This window comes from Rhamphochromis longiceps, linkage group LG3, assembly GCF_057381845.1.
Source record: "Rhamphochromis longiceps isolate RC_006_pf linkage group LG3, R_longiceps_female_GT1.1, whole genome shotgun sequence".
Classification (NCBI taxonomy): domain Eukaryota; kingdom Metazoa; phylum Chordata; class Actinopteri; order Cichliformes; family Cichlidae; genus Rhamphochromis; species Rhamphochromis longiceps.
This window is the reverse complement of record NC_140559.1, coordinates 10,781,947-10,805,944: the sequence shown is the minus strand read 5'-3', so window position 1 is coordinate 10,805,944 and position 23,998 is coordinate 10,781,947. Positions and strand designations below refer to the sequence as shown.

General features: G+C 45.6%; 2 protein-coding genes across 2 annotated transcripts in view; one reads left to right on the top strand and one right to left on the bottom strand.

Moving 5' to 3' along the window:
- The window catches only part of LOC146672878 (uncharacterized), a 210,235-nt gene that overhangs the window by 71,317 nt on the left and 114,920 nt on the right, over nt 1-23,998 (bottom strand). The window lies entirely within an intron of this gene.
- Nucleotides 2,329-23,779, top strand: LOC146672884 (H-2 class II histocompatibility antigen, A-U alpha chain-like). Its single transcript, XM_085401615.1, has 4 exons — nt 2,329-2,443; nt 2,508-2,753; nt 13,363-13,647; nt 23,486-23,779. Exons 1-4 carry the CDS (start codon nt 2,386-2,388, stop codon nt 23,614-23,616), a joined length of 720 nt encoding a protein of 239 aa, XP_085257741.1. The 5' UTR covers nt 2,329-2,385; the 3' UTR covers nt 23,617-23,779.

Genomic DNA, 23,998 nt, shown 5'->3' with positions numbered 1-23,998 from the left:
CCACCCACCACCACTTCCCCTGCCAGTGGCGGACTCCCTCAGGTGTCGGTGCGTTGGTGGTTCTTTGTGTCCGGGGGTGGGCGTCCAGGTACACACCGGCTCACTCCTTAGCGGCCGCTTATCGGGGACTGGAACCTGGGGCTCGCTCGGTCCACTTCGGAGGTGGGGTGGCCCCGGCCTCTCGGCCTGGGGCTCGGTCACTCAGGCACAGCTGGCTGCCGGCGGAGCTCACGGGCGCGTCACTGCAACTCCCCCTGGCTTCTGCTCCGCGACTGCTGAGTGAACCCTCATCTGGGACTCTCCTCAGCTCTTACTGGGACAGTGGAGCGGCTGCCCCTCTGTTGGTCTTCCATGGTCTCTTGTGTTCTGGGGGCCTCTGGATGTCTGGAGTTTTGATCTCCTCCATACCTGCTTCATACCCTGGAGGACGGGGCTGTGGCCCCCCCACACTCCCTAGCAGATCGTTACATGGAGAAACCTTTGGAATACAAGCGCGCTGATCCACACAGGTATGCACACGGGTGTTCACTGCTCGTAGACTTAAATTACACCTTTCTTGGCTGCTACTTCGAAGCACATCTGTCCTGCGTGCTGCACAACAACATTGAATATTTAGTATTTACTGCTGTTTACACTTAGCTAGATTAATGCGATGGTGTTGTGTTTAGTATGTTGCTTTGTTTTTTTTTGTTTTTTTGCTTGTTTTCTATTCTTCTCTCAACAGGTAATCCAGGAGATTTTTATTTTTTTTTCTCCCCCCCTTTCTCACTGTCCCTCTCCCCTTCTGTTTTTCCTTTCCTTCCTCTTTCTTTCTCCCTTTCCTATCCCTCACTCATGTCTGTCCCGTCTGTAACATCTGAAAATAAAATATAATAAATAATAAAAACAAAGATCGACCAAATGGACTAATACGGCAATGCCACGATGATCCATTTGGCAAAGTAAATCCATTGGGTATCCTTGTTGGTCTTCAGACAACAATTCTGATGGCTAAAGAACCAAATGGGACAGGCAAAAAAAAAAAAAAAAAGAAAAAAAAGAAAAAGAAGAAAAAAGAGAATGTCTCACGACAGTGACGTAAGCGAGTGCGACAGTCGTGACAACAGCTGTGTGCAGATCAACAGTGGATCATATATCGAGTGTGGGAGAGAGTATGAGCGTGCAGCGTTTAAAGTGTGGAAGTACTGACCTTACTTTGAGTTTGATTCCATAAAAAAAGTGACAAAAACATTAGTGTCCGTTGTGCGTGGGAAGAAAACTTTTTACAGCGAAAAACCCCTAAACTTCCAAGCAAGCGCCGAGTGCGCTACAACATAATGGGAAACACAGAGAAACTCGCGGATTCTTCAACTGACCGCAGCACACCTGCACCAGGGTAAACCTCCGCCTACCCCACTCCTGCTTTACAGGTGAAAATAGAGCAACAGGACCGCTGAATCTTTGACTTTATTTATTTTCTGCTGTGTTTTACTTGCATCTATTTGAAAGAGTGAGTGTAAAGACACAAAAAAATATTTTATTTTATGTGCTGGAATGTGCAGAAAATAAGTTTAAATGTTAAACTAATTTCTTCCAGTCAGAGAATGTTGCATAATTAAGGTTTTGCTTAATGCATAAAGTTAAAAGATTAAAACTAATAAAACAAGTTTAAAAGGAGACTTTTCCATTTGATTACATTTTGTATGATGGATTATGTAGAAAAAGTAGAATTGGGTTGAAAGATCTATCGCTTTATCACCTATTCAGGTTGTAAATCGTGTTTTTAAAAAGTAACTAAGTAACTAAGTAATTAATTACTTTTGAAAATAAGTAATCAGTAAAGTAACGGGATTACTTTTTTGGGGAAGTAATCAGTAATTAGTTACTGATTACTTTTTTCAAGTAACTTGACCAACACTGGTACTCAGTATGATCTTTGAGTCTGATGGGGTTAGATGTCATGATGTCACACACCTGATATCAAATCAGTAGTTAATCTTCAGCAACCATAATACCATAAGACATAAATTCATATTTTACAGTCTTTTTCCAAATGTTTTTAAACAAACTGAATAATTTTATTAAACTGATTAAAATGAAATATTGGTTTTATTTGGAAGATCCTCAAAGTGGAAACTGATCAAGGTGAAATTTATTTTGAACAGTCTATAAATATTGATTATTTATTGGTGCTGTGTGGGTTTGATCGTATTCACCTTCAACTCCTGTCTGCCTGGACACTGATGACATCATGAGCTGTGAGCTCTGTGATTGCCTGCTCTGTGTTAGAGCTCAGCTGCTGCTGCACCTTCAGTCAGTCAGTTCACTCAGAGACTTCACACACTGACACTGTGAGGGTCACCCACACACACACACACTCAGAGTTTAACTGTCAGAGAGCTGCTGATGAAGATGAAGGAGCTGCTCCTCTTCCTCTCCTGTGTCCTCTGTGTCTCTGCTGACGGTGAGTTGGTCTCTTTAAACTCTCACACAGTGACAGCAGAGTATTGATCAGTGTTTCATTTCAGGTCTGCACAGTGACATTCATATAAATGGCTGTTCAGACTCTGATGCAGAGGACATGTATGGACTGGATGGTGAAGAGATTGCCTACGCAGACTTTAACAAACAGAAGGAAATCTACCCTCAACCTCCTTTTGTTGATCCTATGGCTTACCCAGGAGGTTATGATCAAGCTGTGAATGAGGTACAGGTCTGCCAACAGAACCTAAAGATTTGTCGTGTGAGGATGAAGGACTTCCCTACAAAACACAGTAAATACAATATTTAACACTATGGGCTCAAACTGTGGTCATAAATATTTTGTACTTGTAATTCACGATTTGTATGTGTAAAAATAATTTGTGTGTGCGTAAAAAAGTTTTGTGTGTGCACATAGCAAAAAAAATACGTGTGAAACTCTGCACTCAAGTTTCAACGTACAAGTACAAATTTTGACCCGATTTTCCTTCCTTTCATCTGATTGGTCAATGTCATGTCAATCACAAATTGAACTATCCAATCAGAGAACAGGTGGGTTTGGCTGTCGGAGGGATGCGTTACTGAGCTGCAGGTCCCTGAAGGATAAATGCACTTTCACGTCTCTTATCACCACACCATGAAAGAAAACATCTCTGTGTCCAAGTAAACATTTTCTCACAGGTTGACGTGCTGAAACAGGGACCTCCAGAGTGTTTTCAAAAGGCGCGGTCGACCTCGGAGGGAAAGCAGTGTTGTGGAAATGACACTCTTCACTAGTCGGGACAGTTACAAAGCTTCCCTCGTTATGAATGAGCGATACGTTTTTATTAAGCATTTGAACATAATACAACACAAACTCTGTGAGAGGAGATAAAGTCAGAGAGATAGATGTTATGAAACGACAAGGATCAGGTGCATCTAGTACACCTAGAGCGCCCGCTAAAAAACGATATACAAGCAGAGCTCAGCAGCCAGCGCAACAAATTCTGGATCCTTCACTCTTAGTTAGCGGTGAGCACAGCGCATGCTATGTACGATGTGAAACGGCCTTTATGCTGCATAGTGTGACTCATAGCAGTGGTCCCGGGTCAACCGTGAATTTATATTAAAGTAATGCTAAAGTAATAAGGGTGTTTCTGAACACTGGTATACCACAAATGTATCCTTTCAGAAATCAGAAATCAGAAAGGGTTTTATTGCCAAATGTTGAGCAGGTTTACAACATTAGGAAATTGCTGCGGTGCTTCAGTGCAAACATACTGTCATAAATTACGCTTAAATAGACATGAAAAAATAAAAATAAGAATAAGAATTAAAAGTGCTAAGTAGATAAATATATACATGATATATACATGAGTGCAGGTGGTGATCAGTGCCAAACATGGAATGATGCAGTGAACACAGCGTAGGGTCATGTGTTAGTGGTAGGAACAGTCATACGGTTATTGTTCATGTGTCCGACAGCAGAGGGGAAGAAACTGTTCTTATGGCGAGAGGTTCTGGTGCGAATGGACCGGAGCCTCCTGCCTGAGGGGAGCAGGTCAAACAGACTGTGTCCAGGGTGAGAAGGGTCAGCTGAGATCCGAGCTGCACCCCCCAGTGTCCTGGAGGTGCACAGGTCCTGCAGAGATGGGAGTCTGCAGCCAATCACCTTCTCAGCAGAGCGCACAACACGCTGCAGTCTCTGTTTGTCCCTGATAGTGGCTCCAGCGTACCACACGGTGATGGAGGAGGTGAGGATGGACTCGATGATTGCAGTGTAGAACTGCATCATCGTCCGTGTTGGCAGGTTGAATTTCTTCAGCTGCCTCAGGAAGTACATCCTCTGCTGGGCTTTCTTAATGACGGAAGTGATGGTGGGCTCCCACTTCAGGTCCTGGGTGATGGTGGTACCCAGGAAGCGGAATGAGTCCACAGAGGTTATGGGGGTGTCAGACAGGATGATGGGGGGGAGTGGAGCTGTGTGCTTCCTGAAGTCCACAATAATCTCCACTGTCTTCTGGGCATTCAGCACCAGGTTGTTGTGGCTGCACCAGGACACCAGACGTTCAACCTCCCTGCTGTAGGCAGACTCATCCCCGTCCGAGATGAGTCCAATAACGGTGGTGTCATCTGCAAACTTGATTAGCTTGACAGACTGGTGGGTGGAGGTGCAGCAGTTGGTGTACAGGGAGAAGAGCAGAGGAGAAAGAACACAGCCCTGAGGGGAGCCGGTGCTGATGGTCCGGGAGTCCGAGACATTCTTTCCCAGCCTCACATGCTGCTTCCTGTCCGTCAGGAAGTCAGTGATCCACCGGCAGATGGGATCAGGCACATTCATCTGGGAAAGCTTGCCTCGGAGATGGTCTGGAAGGATGGTGTTGAAGGCAGAGCTGAAGTCCACAAACAGGATCCTGGCGTAGGTTCCTGGGGAGTCCAGATGCTGCAGGATGAAGTGTAGGGCCATGTTGATTGCGTCATCTACAGACCTGTTGGCTCTGTATGCAAACTGCAGGGGGTCCAGGAGGGGGGCCGTGAGGGTCTTGAGATAGGAGAGAACCAGGCGCTCAAATGACTTCATGACCACAGATGTCAGAGCCACGGGTCTGTAGTCATTTAGTCCAGTGATCCTAGGTTTCTTGGGGACAGGGATTATGGTAGAGGACTTGAAGCAGGCAGGCACATGACATGCCTGCAGTGAGGAGTTGAAAATGCCAGAAAACACTGGGGCCAGCTCGTTTGCACAGTGTCTGAGGGTGGCAGGAGACACACCGTCTGGGCCGGGAGCTTTTCGAGCATTCAGACTCTTAAACTGCTTCCTCACATCTGCTTCATGAATATGAAGAGTTGTGGTGGGAGGAGGTGGTGTGAAATCCTCTTTTGTGTGGGGTGAGGAGGGGGGTGTTGTAGGTGAAGTGTTTGAAGGTGGTGATGGCTCTATGGAGGGGGGAGAGGTGGGGGAATGAGTGTCCAAAGTGTCTCTATTGTTGGGGCCGTTGGAGGTGTGAAGGCTGCCTGATGGCTCGTCAAAACGGCAGTAGAAGTCGTTAAGGGTGTTGGCCAAGAGCAAGTCGTCAGTGGAGTGGGGGGTTTTAGGCTTGTAGTTGGTGATAATCCTAAAACCTTTCCACACAGAGGCCGAGTCATTCTCTGAGATCTGCTGCTGCATCTTCTCAGAGTGCTGATGTTTAGCAATGTCCACTTCTTTAGTGAACCTGTACTTGGCCTCTCTGTAGCAGTCCCTGTCTCCGCTTCTGAACGCCTTTCTCTTTTCCAGCCACAGCTTTTTGAGTTTAGGAGTAAACCAGGGTTTGTCATTGTTATAACTCACCCTGGTGCGTGATGGCACGATGCTGTCCTCACAGAAGTGGATATAGGAGGTGACAGTGTCCGTAAACTCGTCCAAGCTGTTAGAAGCAGCCTTCATTGTGTCCCAGTCTGTAGACTCCAAACACGTGCGAAGCTCCTCCACAGCCTCGTTGCTCCACAGTTTTTTAGTCCTCACGACAGGTTTGGAGAGCTTCAGCCTCTGTCTGTACGCGGGGATTAGGTGGATCATGACGTGGTCAGAAAGTCCGAGTGAAGCGCGGGGCACCGCGCGATAGGCCCCGCTGATCGTGCTGTAACAGTGGTCTAATGTCCTCTCCTCTCTGGTCGGACATTTAATATACTGCTTATATTTCGGAAGCTCATGGCTCAGATTGGCTTTGTTAAAGTCCCCAAGAGCAATGATGAGAGAGTCCGGGAATGTCCGCTCCATGTGGAGAATCTGCTCCGCGAGTGCGCCCTGAGCTGCCTGCGCATCCGCGTCTGGCGGGATGTAAACAGCGGCCAGGATGAATGAAGCAAACTCCCGCGGAGAATAAAACGGTTTGCAGTGAATAAAAAGGTATTCCAGAGAGGAGGAGCAGTGCTGAGCAATCACTGTCACATCTGTGCACCAGCCACTATTGATGTAGAAGCAGACACCTCCATCTTTGGACTTACCGGATAGAGCGGCCTGCCGGTCCGCGCGCAGCAGATGAAAGCCCTCCAGCTTTAGCGCGCTGTCCGGGATGTCCTCACAGAGCCACGACTCCGTAAAACATAACACACAGGAGGAGGCAAAGTCTCTGTTCATGCTTCTCATCAGGGCAAGTTCGTCGATCTTATTCCCGAGTGAGCGTACATTGGAAAGGAAGATCCCAGGAAGAGCAGTTCGCAGTCCGCGTCTCCTCAAACGCACGAGTGCGCCGGCTCGCTTACCTCTCTTTCGGCATCTCACTTTCCTGATCAGAGTCTGCAGTAAATCTGCCGCAGATGCGACAAATATTGGAAGTAAATCCACAGGTGTTGTAGTCCTGTGGTTAAGAAGCTCTTCTCTGGTGTAAGAATATCCAGAGGAGTGCCCAGACACAGAAGTTATGCACAAAAACAAGACAGAAGTAATGCACTGAAGCACCAGGGCATCCATACGCGGCGCCATCTTGGAACCTTTCACCCTTGCACTGTCACTTATAGGGATGCTTCCCCTGCTCTTTGTGATAAATTCTTAAAGTATTTTTCTGAAAAAATCTCAGCTCTAAGGGCTTCTCATCCATCTCATTCATCGTCAGTTTTAGACCCAGTTCCAGCCTCTGAATGCTTGACTGTCTTTCAACAGTTTGAGCCAGTGTCTTATTCTGCTTTAAAAGACATAATTGATCATCTCAAAATCTCTGGTTCCCCGCATGATATTCTTCCTTCTCGTTTCTTTAAGGAAGCTCTACATGTTATTGGTCCTTGTATCTTATCTCTGCTGAATGCATCATTGTCATCAGGTTGTGTACCATCTGTCTTTAAGCATGCTGTTGTGCAACCTATTATGAAAAAGAAAAAACTTGACCCTAATGCTCTCACTAACTACAGGCCGATCTCCAAACTCCCTTTTATTTCCAAAATATTGGAAAAGGTAGTTCTAAAACAACTTCAGCCCTTTTTAGATGCAAATGGTATTAATGAAAAGTTTCAGTGTGGTTTGAAACCTCGCCACAGCACAGAGACAGCCTTACTTAGAGTTTTTAATGATCTTCTTTTAACTGTTGACTGTGGTTTTAGTTTTATTTGACTTGACTGCTGCTTTTGACATGGTTAACCACAACATTCTTCTATCAAGATTGGAACATGTTGTTGGTCTCAAAGGTACGGCTTTAACTTGGTTTAAATCCTACCTCTCAGAGAGGTCGTTCTCTGTTGCTATGGGGCAACACTCCTCGCCTTCTGCCCCTATTTACTGTGGTGTGCCTCAAGGGTCTGTGCTCGGTCCTGCTCTTTTCTTTGTACATGTTGCCGTTGGGAATAATTTTAAAAAAATAAACCATCTCTTTTCACTGTTATGCCGATGATACCCAGATTTATTCACCTCTGAAATCCGATGTGACTGCTTCTTTGCAACCTCTGTTCAACTGTTTGCATGAAGTTAAAATTTGGTTATCACATAATTTTCTTACATTGAACGAGAATAAGACCGAAATCATAGTCTTTGGTAGTCACACTCTGCCAGACCAGTTAGCTGATGCCCTAGGCCCTCTCGCTAGCCATCTCTCGCTCACTGTAAGGAACCTCGGAGTGTTCCTGGATGGCTCTTTTAAACTTGAGAAACACGTCTCCACTGTGGTAAAAAAACAGCTTTTGCCAGTTGCGTCAGATATCCAAAGCAAAGCCGTTCCTTCCTTTAAAGGACCTTGAAAAGCTTGTCCACGCATTTATCACATCCAGACTGGACTACTGTAACTCCCTCTACTCGGGCCTCCAACACTCTTCTCTTTAACGGCTTCAGTTAATTCAAAATGCAGCTGCGCGTCTTTTAGCAGGTACGAGAATCTATGAACGCATCACTCCAATTTTAGCCAAACTACATTGGCTCCCTGTTAAATATCGCATTGATTTTAAAATTCTTTTGTTCACTTTTAAAATTCTGAATAATTTAGCGCCCAGCTATCTTTCTGAACTCCTCCACTTATACAGTCCCAACAGAGCACTTAGATCTTCCAATCACAGTCTCCTAGCACAACCTAGGTCTCAACTGAAGTTGAGAGGAGACCGGGCCTTTGCAACCGTGGCACCAAGACTCTGGACGAACCTCCCTGTTCATGTTCGTACTGCCGAGTCGATCCAGTCTTTTAAATCACGTCTTAAAACGTATCTTTTTACTTTGGCTTTTGATTCTAACTAGTTGGCTGTTCTAGCTTCCACTGCACAGACTGGGATGTATTCAAGGTGCAGGACACTGACAATCGTGTCGCATTGGACAGTTACACCTCCACTGTCTTGGACTACATCTGTTTCTGTGTGGACAATGTAACAACTTGGAAACGACTCCGTGTGTTCCCTAATAATCCACCCTGGATGACACACGGAGTTCGACAACTTATTCGAACGAGGAACAATGCTTTCAAATCCGGGGACCAGGAGGCATACAGTGCTGCCAGGGCCAACCTGAGAAGAGGCATCAAGACTGCCAAGCAGCAGCACAGGAGGCGGATCGAGGCCAGGTTTGAGAACAACACAAACCCAAGGCAGGTCTGGGAGGGCATCAGGGCTATCACGGACTACAAAAGGAGAACACCATCACCCTCAGCCGACAGTTCTACTCTGGCTGAGGATCTAAATCTCTTTTATGCCCGTTTTGATAGGGAGAACACCGACCCTGTCCTGCCCCCTCTCCCCTCAACCGACCCTGCTCCAGTCCTGAGCACTCATGAGCTGAGGCGTGTGTTCCGGAGCATTAACACCAGGAAGGCGGCCGGGCCAGATGGAGTGCTGGGCCGGGTGCTAAAAGACTGTGCTGCGGACCTGGCGGACGTCTTCACCTCTATATATAACACCTCGTTGTCCTGTTCACTGGTGCCATCCTGTTTCAAAGCAGCAACCATCGTTCCCATCCCAAAACAGTCAAATGTCACATGTCTGAACGATTTCAGACCTGTGGCACTCACCCCCATTCCCGCCAAATGCCTGGAGAGACTGGTCATTAAACACATCAGAGCTGCTCTTCCACCATCCCTGGACCCGCACCAGTTTGCATACAAGGAGAACCGGTCAACCGAGGATGCGATCGCCACAGTGCTGCACACATTACTGAAGCACTTGGAACACAGGAACACCTATGCACGGCTCCTCTTTATAGACTACAGCTCGGCTTTTAATACCATCCGGCCATACAAACTCCGTCCCAAACTCCACCAACTGGGACTTAACTCCTCTCTGTGCAACTGGATTGTGGACTTCCTCACTAACCGTAGACAGAGTGTCAGAGTGGGTAAGAACACCTCTTCCACCCTTGTGGTCAACACCGGTGCCCCTCAGGGGTGTGTTCTGAGCCCTCTGCTATACACTCTCTTCACCCATGACTGTATTTCCTCCTGCGCGTCCAATCTCATTGTTAAGTTTGCCGATGACACTACAGTGCTCGGACTTATATCCAACAACGATGAGACAAACTATAGGACAGAGGTGCAACAACTAGAGTCATGGTGCCACGACAATAACTTGGTCTTAAACACCAAAAAGACCAAGGAGATCATTGTAGATTTCCGGAAGAAGGGTCATAACAACCATCTGCCTCTCTTCATTGGCAGTGAGGCGGTGGAGAGGGTGAGCAGTTTTAAATTCTTGGGGGTAACTGTGACCGAGGACCTGTCCTGGGGCAACCATATCACCTCAGTTGCACGGAAGGCCCAACAGCGCCTCTACTACCTGAGGAGACTGCGGAGCGCACACATTCCCAGATCTCTGATGTTGAACTTCTACAACTGTGCCATCAGCAGCGTTCTGATGTATGGATTTCTAGTGTGGTTCCCCAGCTGCACCAAGGCCGATCAGCAAGCACTCCAGCGGGTGGTGAAAGAAGCTGGCAGAATTATTGGAACAAGTCTGCCAGAGATTAGTAATATCTTCCCCACTCGCTGTCTGAGGAGGGTGCACAGTATCCTGCGGGACCAACATCACCCTGCACGTCACCTTTTCCATCTGCTGCCCTCAGGGAGAAGGTACAGGTCTATACAGGCCAGAACATCCAGACTGGCCAACAGCCTGTATCCACAGGCTGTGAGGCTCCTGAACTCTCTGCCCCCCTCTCACGGACAATAACCATATCCAACTTCTTAATAGCACTGAACTGGTCTGCATTGTTGCATCATATCTTTATTCTCTTTCCCCCCTCCTGCCCCCCCCCCCCCCCTCTTTCTTAAATAGATAACTATCATATCTGACATCATATCTCACAGTACAATAATATTGAATGGGTTGCATTGTTGTACTTTGTCATGTTTCTCAGGTCTTTGTCTGAATTTCTTATGAACATTACTTGTCATGTTCTTATGTTGTTGCTAAGGATTGTCTTATTGCACTGGAGTCACACTGGGTTAAATTTTTACACTTGGGTTTTAAGGGGTATTTATTATTTTCTTCATTATTGTATTTATGGGTTGTATGGAAGCCCCAAACGCAATTTCATTGTTCCTGACAATGACAATAAATACTTAAATCTAATCTAAATCTAAATCTAGCTTGTTGTGTTGTTACCTATTGTTTGTTGTCCTGTCTTATTGTTTCTTTTAATTGTCTCATGCTATTACTGGGTCCTGGGTCCTTATATCTCTCGGCTGGCCTGGGAACGCCTTGGTATTCCCCCGGATAAGCTGGAGAAGGTGGCTGGGGAGAGGGAGGTCTGGGCCTCTTTGCTTAGGCTGCTGCCCCCGCGACCCGGCCTCGGATAAAGCGGATGAAGATGGATGGATGGATGCTATTACTGACTGTGAAGCACTATGGTCAACATTGTTGTTTTAATATGTGCTATATAAAATTTTTTGGATTTGATTTGATTTCAACAGCGAACAAAAGTCAAAGGACCTAGGTTGTATGAGCCTTATGGGATATTTATATAAAGATCTTCCAGCTTCAAACTGATTAACTATATGAAATCATTCCACCTTAAAGACATTCAGACTGTTCATGTGTACAGAAACTTACACCTGATATGTTTATATTTGTATTTAGATTAAAGATCACATTTAATTTTTTTTTTTTGCTCCTTGTTACGACTGTGATCTTAATCATATGTGCATCCAGGGTGGATGGCTCGCACCGATTGGCTGAGAACCGGGAGGTAGTGGATAAGAAGAGTCCGCCGGGGACTGCCACTTCATTTATCCTTGGCCCAACCCAACCGGCAGACCGTTCACTGTGTCACTATGTTACCATGTTGGTTAATGTAAGAGCATGTAGGGGTGGACCGCCTTTTTGTTTGATCAGTTTTCTCCTGTTTTTGTTAGGCAGGGAGGAAAGTGATTGTCGTTTGGTTTAGTTCTTTTGAGTAGGTAAGTTGTGTTTATTCCTGAGATAGCCTACCTTTTGTTTGTTGTTTTGGCCTTGGGTTCACCCTGAAGTTATGATATGCTCCCTTCCTTTGTTTAACTGCACTTATTGTAAATAAATCACTGTCACCAAAATATTAAGTGTGTGACGTCCTGCTTGGGGTTGGACGGGGATGGATCACCCTTTATGTTGTGGTCTGGCCGCGCCTAGACGGGCCATAACACTCCTTTTAGTTTCTCTGAAGCTGAACAGAACATCTGTGTGTGCTCGTTTTTCTGTAGTTTAACTTCATGAGTAGGGATGGGTACCAGTGTCCGGTGCCATGATGGCACCGGTTCTGACATAAACGGTAGTAACCAGACCGAAAAGCAGCGCACATTTCGGTGCTTTATTTCGGTGCTTTTTTTTTCCTGAGCTGTGATACACTTCTAGCCAGTCATTTTACGTTTCCGAGGATAGTAGGCGGGCCCAGGTACGTACGTTCTTTTAGAGCAGAGCTACAGATTAAAAATGTCCAAGGCGAAGCGGTCAAAGTCTGGCTGTACTTCACAGCAAAATATGCAAACTCAGCAGCCTGCAACAAGTGCTTTAAGCTGATACTGTGATACTGTCAAAGGAGGTAACACCTCGAATCCGATGAAACACCTGGCGATGCATAGCGTTTTTTTTAAAAGCCCAGAAATGCGCCGTATTTTATAGCTTGCTGCGAGACCGAGCACCGAGCACATCTACTGGGGGTGTGGTGCCTGTTATCTGACCCGGAGTTAGCAACATCCCCCAAGAACCCGAAGAGGAGAGTCGTGGCCCCTAGCCCTGCCAGTCTAGCAGAAATGATGACGGCAGCAGCAGCCGTTCTTCTCTGCGTGAGGCTAACCACGTTATTACATTAATGCATGTAAGGTGAACTAGCAAACACTGTCGTAGTTACATGCAGCTGTCTTCTTGTGTGATGGCAGATACTCCCTTCACCCTGGCCAAAAAGGCTAAAATGACCAAAGAAAAAGTGGAAAACAGTTAAACATGAGAGGGTTTTGGACAAAGTTTGTGTTTTTTCCATTGTTTAAGCACTGCTTCCAGCCAAGAGTGATACCATATATGCCCCATAGCTGCAGAAAAGGCTAACATTGTTATCTTTTTACAAAAAAAACAGCTGAACATGAGAGGTTTTTGGACCAATTTTGTGTTTTTTCCATTGTTTAAGCACTGCTTCCAGCCAAGAGTGATACCATATATGCCCCATAGCTGCAGAAAAAGCTAACATTGTTATCTTTTTACAAAAAAACAGCTGAACATGAGAGGTTTTTGGACCAATTTTGTGTTCTCCATTCTTTAAGCACCGGTTTGAGCACCGTTTGAGCACCGGCACCATTTCAAAAGTACCGATTTGGCACCGGTATCAGATAAAACCTAGACGATACCCATCCCTATTCATGAGTCTGACCTCAGACTAGTTTCTCTCACACATACAATGATGGCATCATCTGAGTCAACACCTGAACATTTTATTGATGTTTATTATTATCACGATCACCTGCTGATGGAAACCAGCTGAAGCTCTGATCCTCTGCCTGATGTGTTTGTACACAGCTGCTCCTTCAGCTGTGATGTTCTACACCAGAGATGAGGTGGAGTTTGGAGAGAATAACACTCTGATCTGTCACGTGACTGGTTTCTATCCTGCTCCTGTGAATGTCTCCTGGACCAAGAACGGACAGAAGGTCACAGAAGGATCCAGCATCAACGTTCCCTATCCCAACAAAGATGGACCCTTCACCCAGATCTCCAGACTGCAGTTCACCCCACAGCTGGGAGACGTGTACAGCTGCACAGTGCAACATCTGGCCCTGACTGAACCACTGACCAAGATCTATGGTGAGAAAACTTTATTTAAACAAAAAACACTGACAGTGGTACACATGTAAAGACCCAGTTGTAACAGCAGTCTGGCGAGGAAGGAGCGGCTAGCAGGTCCAGCGAGCGTGTGGTGTAGGGGTTAGCCGAATAACCCGAAGCCAGTCGGTTAAATCCAATAACAGACCTTTATTCGCTGTCAGCAACATTACACCTTATAAGCCAGGTCTTCACGGCTGTACTCATCCGTGCATACATGCGCAGAGATTGGTATCGCCGGCGCCAGCTTTTTACAACGGTAAGGTTTCTTTTTGAGAGAAAAGAGCATGAGCAGCTTGGAACGGCTGCCGCTAACAACACACACCCACTAGGAGCTATTACAATATTAGGGCAACCCCCGCTAGTGGTGCTATAACCCAAAAGGGCTTTTACATTCCACCCCCCCCCCCCCCCGGCAATTAGAAGCCGGACCCAGGTGACCCTCCTCCCGCAACCCTTTTTCACTATACATAGCTACTTCAGGTAGTAAGCAGGCTGTGGAGCAATTGTTATACACCCTTACCTTACAGCATTGGTACAGTCAATAAACAAAATTAGTGCTTGAAGCAAACAATGCAGAACATGCAGTATTACGGCCTATTCATCTTCCAGAGATGATCATAGACAAGGAAAACAGTCAAACATACAACACATCCCGTCGCTTAAATCAGTACGATAGAAAATCAAAAGCCTTTCACGGGTTGTGGTGACGAGGATTCAGTGGAACAGAACAAGTAATCATCCGTTATGAACAGAACAATCACATTACATATATCTTGCATGAAACCAACCCTCAGTCAACCCCAAGTTTGTCCGTATGATAACGGTTAGTCTACCTGGTACCCGTCCAACCAGCGGTCATTAAGGGGCACCGGCGGGGTTTGTTGGGGGGATGGCCGCTCTCCCGGCTCTCCCGTAGCTCCATGATCCAAACACTCCAGCAGGCTCTTTTGTAGCTCCAGGGAATCTTGTAAGCAAACTCGTGGCTTCTCGACCTCTCTTTCCAAGGTTTCCACTTCAAGGTTAAGGTCAAGAGGTGTAGAGTGAGGGATGATGTACTTTGTGTCTAGGTGGGACGCCATTTCAAAAGTGTGGCCGAAACCACTCTCTCCCACAAAAGTTATGGCGAAGTGAAAAGAGCGTTCACACACAGTACCTAAGCGTTAATATCAGTCAAACAGAGAGCGTCCGTGCACACTCCAATGCTTCAATGTGTCACACAAAACAACACGTCCCTCTGAATGAACACTGAGTCAAAGTCACTGTAGCTTTAGCGCCGCTGATGTCGTAACGGTCCAATAGCACTGTGTTGGCGGTCCGACGGACCGTACAGTTACTCACGGAGTACTCTCCGATGGATCAGTGCTCTGCCGTGCCTGCGAATATTATTGAAATCGCGGGGAGTCAGCTCCTTCACGGCGTCCTATCGGCCGGGCCAGTGCAGCCAGACCAAGAGAAAAAAAAACACGCCACCTCAGCCGAAATGCTGGTCATAGAAAAATACGGGAAAAATATCCGAGCCCACCGTCTGTCAGTCTGGATGACGATGAAGATCGAGAGAAAAATGTTCGGGCGCCACTTTGTATCAGCTGTCTGGCGAGGAAGGAGCGGCTAGCAGGTCCAGCGAGCGTGTGTGTGGGGGTTACCAAAGCCAGTCAGTTAAATCCAATAACAGACCTTTATTCGCTGTCAGCAACATTACACCTTATAAGGAAGGTCTCCACGGCTGTACTCATCCGTGCATACATGTGCGTAGATTGGTATCGCCGGTGCCAGCTTGTTACAATGGTAAGGTTTCTTTTTGAGAGAAAAGAACATGAGTAGCATGTCATGTATTGATGAACTTATTGTGATTAGCGGTAATGGTGAACCACTCCTGGGAAAAAAATACTGCCATAAAGTTAGGAGTGTTTAAAATAGGTGAAAATGTGGCGGCTGTCACAGATTTAAAGCACACTCTTAAAGAAAAGTATCCAAAAGTGTTCAAAGGAGTAGGAAAGCTAAACACCAAACAGATGCGCATACCTTATCATTTGAGGGATGCAGTGGAGAAAAAGATCAATGAACTAATCGACATGGACATTATAGAACGTGTAGAAGGACCTACACCTTGGGTAAATCCTGTAGTGGTACTCCCAAAGAAATGTGACAAAGATATCAGAATGTGCTTAGACATGAGAAAAGCAAATGAGGCAATAATCAGGGAAAGATACCCCATACCCACTGTGGATGAAATCTTGCAAGGACTAAACGGCTCTGCAATCTTCACCAAACTCGATCTCAAGTGGGGATACCATCAGCTAGAGCTTACCCCGGAGTCAAGAGAGATAACTACATTTGCAGCGCACAACGGAGTATACCGGTACAAAAGGCTAATATTTGGAGTCTCATCAGCTAGTGAGCAATATCAGCATGAGATCGCCAATGCACTATCTGGCACTGAAGGAGTTGAGAACATTTCAGATGATGTAATCATACACGGGCCGGACCAGGAAACCCATGATAAGCGCCTGCATGCTGTGATGAAGAGACTCTCTGACTGTGGCCTGACACTAAACTCAGAGAAGTGTCAGTTCAACATGGACAGACTCGTGTTCATGGGAATACTGCTGACGCAGAAAGGCATCGGCCCAACTGAAGAAAGAGTGAGAGCTGTGGTGGAAGCCCGAGAACCGAAGAATGCTACTGAGGTGAGAAGCTTTCTTTCTCAGCTCTGCCACTGAGAAGGTCAAACACATAGTGCTCAAGAAATACGACTATGACAGCAGCACGGTGAGGAAGAGAATCTTCCAGGAAGCTCTGGTTTCCATCACTCTGCCCTTCATCAAGAAGAGCCTGGTGTCTACCTGCAAACCTGAGCTTCAGGGTCTTGAACAGACCATCTATAGTGACCATTCAAGCTTCGTTCATGTTGACAATGTTTACGTAGATTACTTAATTTAACGTAGATTACTTAATTTAATCGTAGATTACTTAATTTAATAGACTACTCATACGATAAAAACATCGAAACCACAATATTATCTCTAGATGCAGAAAAAGCATTTGACAGAGTTAACTGGAAATTTTTATTCGCAACTTTACACAAATTTGGTTTTGGAAACTCTTTCATAAACTGGATAAGAATATTATACAATTCCCCAACAGCTCGTATCAGAACAAATGACCAGACATCCTCCAGCTTCTGTCTCCTGAGGGGCACCAGACAGGGATGCCCACTCTCCCCTTCACTGTTTGCAATTTTTATCGAACCTCTAGCAGCAGCATTTAGACAGGCTACAACAATTAAGGGCATAAAATGTAAGAACATAGAACATAAAATCAGTCTCTATGCGGATGATGTGTTGCTTTTTCTGCAAAACACACAAACCAACCTCTCTGAGGTAATTACTTTAATAAACTGGTTTTCAAGAGTTTCAGATTACTCAATTAACTGGCCAAAATCTACAGTTCTCCCCATTAACTGCTCCTTCCATAATTCTTCCTCTGCCCCACTGCAATCCGGAAATATTAAATATTTAGGTATTAATGTCTCTCCTAAGCTTTCAGACTTGACTAAATTAAACCACATCCCACTTCTAAAGAAAGTAGAAGGCGATCTGACTAGATGGAAATCTTTACCCATATCACTCATGGGAAGGGTCGCCACTATAAAAATGATGATCTTGCCAAAAATAAATTACTTATTTTTGATGATCCCTAACAAACCATCACAAGATTGGTTCAGATCTCTGGATTCATATATTTCCAAATTCCTTTGGAAAAATAAACCCCCGCGTATCAGCTTAAAAATGCTACAAAGAACCAAGGATAGAGGAGGATTAGATCTGCCTAATTTTTACCAATACTTCTTAGCCAACAGGCTTCAGTTCATCTCAGAATGCTCAAAACATACCTTCCTAGATGAGCCCTGGCTAGATGTTGAACAGGCACTATGCAAGGATCTAGAGATTTCAGACCTACCATTTATTAGCTCAAACATCAAAAGACATGAATGCTTTAAAAGTATCAACATCAGCTTTTCTCTGACAGTGTTACGTCCCTCTGCAGCTTCTAATCTGCTCAGTGTGTTCAGCTGGTGCTAATTGGCCACACCTAGTCAGTGGGGGAGCTGGCCCCAGGGAAGGGTTACCTGCCCCTCCCTTCCTTCCCTCCCCATCTCCAGCTGCCTCCCTCTTCCCGCTCCACCACAACCACCCACACATGCAGGGCCTTGGAGTAGGGGTATGTCACCAGGGTGCAGAGGAGGCTACCCCCCCCCCCCCCCCCCCCTGTCCCCTTCCGGCTGCCTCTGCCTCAATTTTATCCCACAACTTAGACATTCACATTATTCACACTCTCATTACACATACATATAGGATCTTGGGGGTGGGCACAATCACGGAGTCCATATTACCATCAGGGTGTACACCTCACCCCTGGCGTCGTTGCCCACCTCTCAATTTTAAATACACTTAGACATTGAGGGCTATCAGGAGGGACCATGCGCTTACCTGCTGCTCCTTGGCAGGTAGCTCCATGCCCTCCTGGGTTTTAATTGCACCTTAGAACACACATGCATCAACACTACAATGAGCGGGTGGAGGGAGGTTTGGAGTCTTCTCCCACCCCCATTCTCTGCGGCCTGCTGGAGCGGGAGGGCTAGGAGGAGTTGGCCGTCCGACTGCGGTCTGGGGTGTGGGGCCTCCCTGCTGCTACGGAGTCGGGGCGGTCTGCCTCTCCCCACTGCAGGGAAAAGGGTAACACCACCTGGGTCTGGGTGCAGTTCCCCCCTCCAGGGGCAAGGGCACCTAGACCCGGTTTGTAGAGTACGCTTGGGGAGTGTGATCGTGTGTACAGCGTCTCTTTATGTCTGTCTCCACGTTGGTTGAGTGTGGAGTGAGTGCATATGAGAGCATGAGGGGGGGAATGGATGTTTGTGTCTGTGTGTGCCTGTATGTCTGTGTCTATATGTCAGGTTGGGTATCAGACACCACCTCTCTGGGGACACCTCAGGCCCTCCAAGGTTTGGAGGCCTATCTCCACCCACCACCACTTCCCCTGCCGGTGGCGGACTCCCTCAGGTATCGGTGCGTTGGTGGTTCTTTGTGTCTGGGGGTGGGCGTCCAGGTACACACCGGCTCACTCCTTGGCGGCCGCTTATCGGGGCCTGGAACCTGGGGCTCGCTCGGTCCACTTCGGAGGTGGGCTGCCCCCGGCCTCTCGGCCTGGGGCTCGGTCACTCAGGCGCAGCTGGCTGCCGGCGGAGCTCACGGGCGCGTCACTGCAACTCCCCCTGGCTTCTGCTCCGCGGCTGCTGGGTGAACCCTCATCTGGGACTCTCCTCAGCTCTTACTGGGACAGTGGCGCGGCTGCCCCTCTGTTGGTCTTCCATGGTCTTTTGTGTTCTGGGGGCCTCTGGATGTCTGGAGTTTTGATCTCCTCCATACCTGCTTCATACCCTGGAGGACGGGGCTGTGGCCCCCCCCACACTCCCTAGCAGATCGTTACATGGAGAAACCTTTGGAATACAAGCGCGCTGATCCACACAGGTATGCACACGGGTGTTCACTGCTCGTAGACTTAAATTACACCTTTCTTGGCTGCTACTTCGAATCACATCTGTCCTGCGTGCTGCACAACAACATTGAATATTTAGTATTTACTGCTGTTTACACTTAGCTAGATTAATGCGATGGTGTTGTGTTTAGTATGTTGCTTTGTTTTTTTTTGTTTTTTTGCTTGTTTTCTATTCTTCTCTCAACAGGTAATCCAGGAGATTTTTTTTTTTTTCTCCCCCCCTTTCTCACTGTCCCTCTCCCCTTCTGTTTTTCCTTTCCTTCCTCTTTCTTTCTCCCTTTCCTAGAAAAAAAAAAAAAAAAAAAAAAAAAGAGAAGCTTTCTTGGACTGGTAGGTTTCAGTGGCAGGTTCATACCACAGTTTGCTACACTCTCTGAACCGCTTAGACTCTTAACTCGAAAGGAGAATACGCTTACATTTGGGCAAGAACAAAAGCAATAGTGATGTGTCGGTCGCGAACGAAATGGCTCTTAGAGCTGGATCTTTCACGTGAACGACGCGAGCCGGCTCCTTATCGTGAGCCGTGGGTTTGTTTTTTTTCTTTCTCTCACCCTCTCTCTCGCACTTTTTTTCCGCTTCAGTCAGCACGCGAGCCTTGTGCTTTGTGTTGGGAAGAGGGCGGAGGGCCAGTAGTTACACTCAGTAGCACAGGAACAGAGCGAGAGGGAGAGAGAGAGAAAGAGAGCCATGGACAACAACGTCACATTAGAAATGTATAGTAATCATCCACAACTATTTTCAGTTGCAGATGATAAAGGATTCAGAAAGTTTATTCATGCAGGCACATATGACAGAGAATGTGCATCTTCTTTTTGTTTTTATATTATAATTTATATGCGGGGCCACCGCATATATTTATATATAAACATATATAAATAAAACCACTTTTTTTTACATTAGTAATTCCTTTTGTCCATAATTTTATATTGTTGTTAATAATAAATTAATTAAAGCAACAAAGCAACCTGAACAGCCGGTTCGGAGCCGAAAGAGCCGGCTCTTTTTAGTCAGCCGAGCCGAAAGAGCCGGTTCTCTAAAAAGAGCCGGAAATCCCAACACTAAAAAGCAAGCATTTGAAAGACTAAAGACTGATTTAGCCAGAGCAGGTACCCTAGCCTATTTTGACAAAGAAGCCCCAACCATAGTCATAGCAGATGCAAGCCCTGTAGGCTTGGGCGCAGTGCTAATACAAATACAGAACGGAGAAGAGGTACCAGTGTGCTACGTGAGTCGGAGTTTAACAGACTGTGAGCGAAGATATTCTCAAACAGAAAGAGAAGCCCTAGCACTGGTGTGGGCATGTGAGAGACTACATCCATATGTGTATGGCAGGAAGTTTGACCTCATCACAGACCACAAGCCATTAGAGGTCATATACAGCCAGAGATCTAAACCTTGCGCATGCATAGAAAGATGGGTTCTCAGACTGCAACCATATGACTTTAAAGTAGTGCACATTGCGGGAAAGAATATTTTCTTCTTCCTGCTCCTTTTCACACATGGTTGTAGTGCTTTTTGATAGAAAGTGTGGTTGATTTGTTTGAATTGTTGTACCAAGTGTGAAATAAATAAATAAATGAAATGAAATGAAAACAAAACATTGCGAATTCACTGTCAAACTGCTGTCTGACACCACGTCAAAAGAGATAGATAAGCATGAATCTGAAGAATATGTGAGATTTGTTGCAGTTAATGCTACTCCAAAAGCACTCACAACAAGAGAGGTTGAAGAAGCCTCTGCTACAGACTCAGAATTAACAGAAGTGCAAAAAGCTATTGAAAATGGACACTTTGAAAAATGCAAAACATATGCACCCATTGCAAATGAACTGTGTGTCATCGGCTACATAGTTTTGTGGGGAACTCGCATTGTATTGCCAGAAAACCTCAGAGCTCAAGCACTGTCACTAGCTCATGAAGGACATTTAGGAATTGTTGGAACCAAACAGCATCTCAGAACAAACGTTTGGTGGCCAGGGATGGACAAAGCTGCAGAAAAATTTTGTAAAGCTTGTCACGGATGTCAAATAGTAGCCAGACCAGATCCACCTGAACCACTGAGAAACACACTTTTACCGGATGGACCATGGCGAGATGTGGCGGTAGACTTACTGGGACCGCTACCTTCGAACCACTCAATACTTGTACTGATAGATTACTACAGTCGGTACTATGAGTATGATGTAACGTAATCTACAACTGCTGAAAAAGTCATTGACTCTATTGACTGTATATTTAGCAGACATGGGCTACCAGTTACCATCAAATCTGATAATGGCCCACAGTTCAAATCTGAGCTGTTCAGAGAATATTGTGAAACTAATGGAATCAAACATATAAGAACTACACCAAAATGGGCTCAAGCAAATGGAGAAGTGGAACGTCAAAATGCATCATTGATGAAAAGAATCAGGATCGCACAAGCCGAAGGACTTGATTGGAAGCGAGAGCTAAGAAAATATGTAACAGTGTATCGCAGCATTGAACATCCAACCACGGGCAAAAGTCCAGCAGAACTACTGTTCAACCGCAAAATGAGAGGAAAGTTACCGAACATCAGTGAGGCAAAAACAACGGAGTTGGACGTGCGTGACAGAGACGCTGAACAGAAAGGAAAATCAAAGATTTCTGCTGATGAACGAAGGGGAGCCAAGTATTCAAAAATTGACACGGGAGACACAGTGCTGGTTCAACAAGACAAAGTGGACAAGTTTACAACACCATTCAACGCAGCACCACACAAATTTGTAAGCAGAACTGGAAACCAAGTCATTATTGAATCACCAACAGGAGCTCGCTATCACCGGAATACCACACATGTGAAGAAATACGAGACACGTGAGACCAGAGAAGGACACTACGAACAAAACACAATACCTGAAAGGGAGGAAGGTGAAACACCCACAAAGACTGACACCTTCACTCCAACACCACAAGAGGGCTCCCAGGGGCCAGAGAGAGCAAGTAGGACACAGAGGGCTAAAAAGATACCTGAGAGGTTTCGTGATTTTGTGGTGAAATGAACTATAACATGTTAAGGTGAAGAGGTAACTTAAAATTGGCAAGTTTCAAGTTCATATGTGTATGTCGACATGTATATATTGAAAAAAAAAAGGTACATGTGTGGTGAGGGAGTTAGAAAATATTATTGTTAGAAAGTAAGACAAGAAGAATGTTCAATGTTGGAAAAAAAAAGACATCAAAGTTATTACAACTAAAGTTTGAATCTAAGGAAAAGGGGGATGTCATGTATTGATATATGGCTATGTCTTATTGTGATGACTTTTGAACCCGATATTGTTGTTCGAAGGAGGCTCCGTTAAGGGCTAGTTGTCAGATCGACATATTCCATAAAGCAAGATAAAGACCGTGCTTTATGTCCTGATTTAATTCAGAGTGCTCTGCCTAATTCAGTAATAAGGTGGGCACACAACAGGCTGCCGCTAACAACACGCACCCACTAGGAGACTCCCATAGCTATTACAATATTATTAGGGCAACCCCCCCCCCCCCCTAGTGGTGCTATAACCCAAAAGGGTTGTTACACAGAGCAGCCGGATCTGATCTGAGATGACAGTTTGAGACAATGATTTTTGTGTCAGGTCACTCTATGATAACCTTATCCCACCAACAATGTGGAGGTCCAGCTTTTTAGATCCAATTAAAATCAAATCACTCAAAAAGATCCTCTGGAAAAGAGTAGAATTCTTGAGACAGTGTTTAATAAACAGAATCGTATGAACAGGAACACAATACATACTAAAGTAAGCAAAGCAAACCCTGGGCTGTAGAGCCTTAAGTACAGACAGCGGAGCTGCATAGAGACAGACAGAAAGAGAAGACGTCTCGGTGGCTCCCCTCTTTATAGGGGCCAGTAACTCCACCTCCTGCTGCTGTGTAACTTTCCACCCATCCTCCAGCCAAAAACAGGAAGTGCTGGTTCAGGTACTGGTCAGGGGCTGGTCAGGGCTCTGGCTAAGGGCCATCTGCAGAGGGGCCACCTTTGATTAACTGTTTGCTTTGCCTTATCACAACGGGTCACTAAACTGTCAAACGTCGCACATCAATCCTAATTATTAAATCTTGCAACAAGCAGTATGCATCAACAGGTGCTCATACAGCAAGTGGCATAATCTTATGATACATGTGAATAAAACTTGACCTATCTATATCAAATATATAGGCTAAATGCTTTAACATGGTGATTCTCATATATAAAATCCAGATGTTAAGGTTCATGTATCTTTTTTTCTTTCTCCAGAGGTGAAGGTGTCAGGTCAGTCTGATCCAGGTGTTGGACCCTCTGTGTTCTGTGGAGTGGGTCTGACTCTCGGTCTGGTCGGTCTGGCTGTTGGAACTTTCTTCCTCATCAAAGGGAATGAGTGCAACTGATTGGCCCACAATGATGATGTCATCATGGTTCTATGAGCTCATAATCAATGTGTGACTGTCCTGTACGTGAGTGTGCAGAGTTCACCTGTAATGAACATCAGGTTCCTCTGTTCTGTCTGCTTCCTGTTTACCTGTCTCACCTATAGGAGCGTGCACGCAACAGCAAAAACATAATGTTCCACACTGTAAACCCGAACAAGTTGACTGAACTTAAAACTTTTGTGGAAACTGATTACCTCAAAAGATTTAAGTACACAAACTCATATCTTCTAAGTATGGGGGTACTCAAAATTTGTATTTATTGTTAACCTAAAAATTTTAAATTATATTTTATTAATTGAGCTTTACTCAAAGACTGTATACTTTAATTTCAATATTTTTG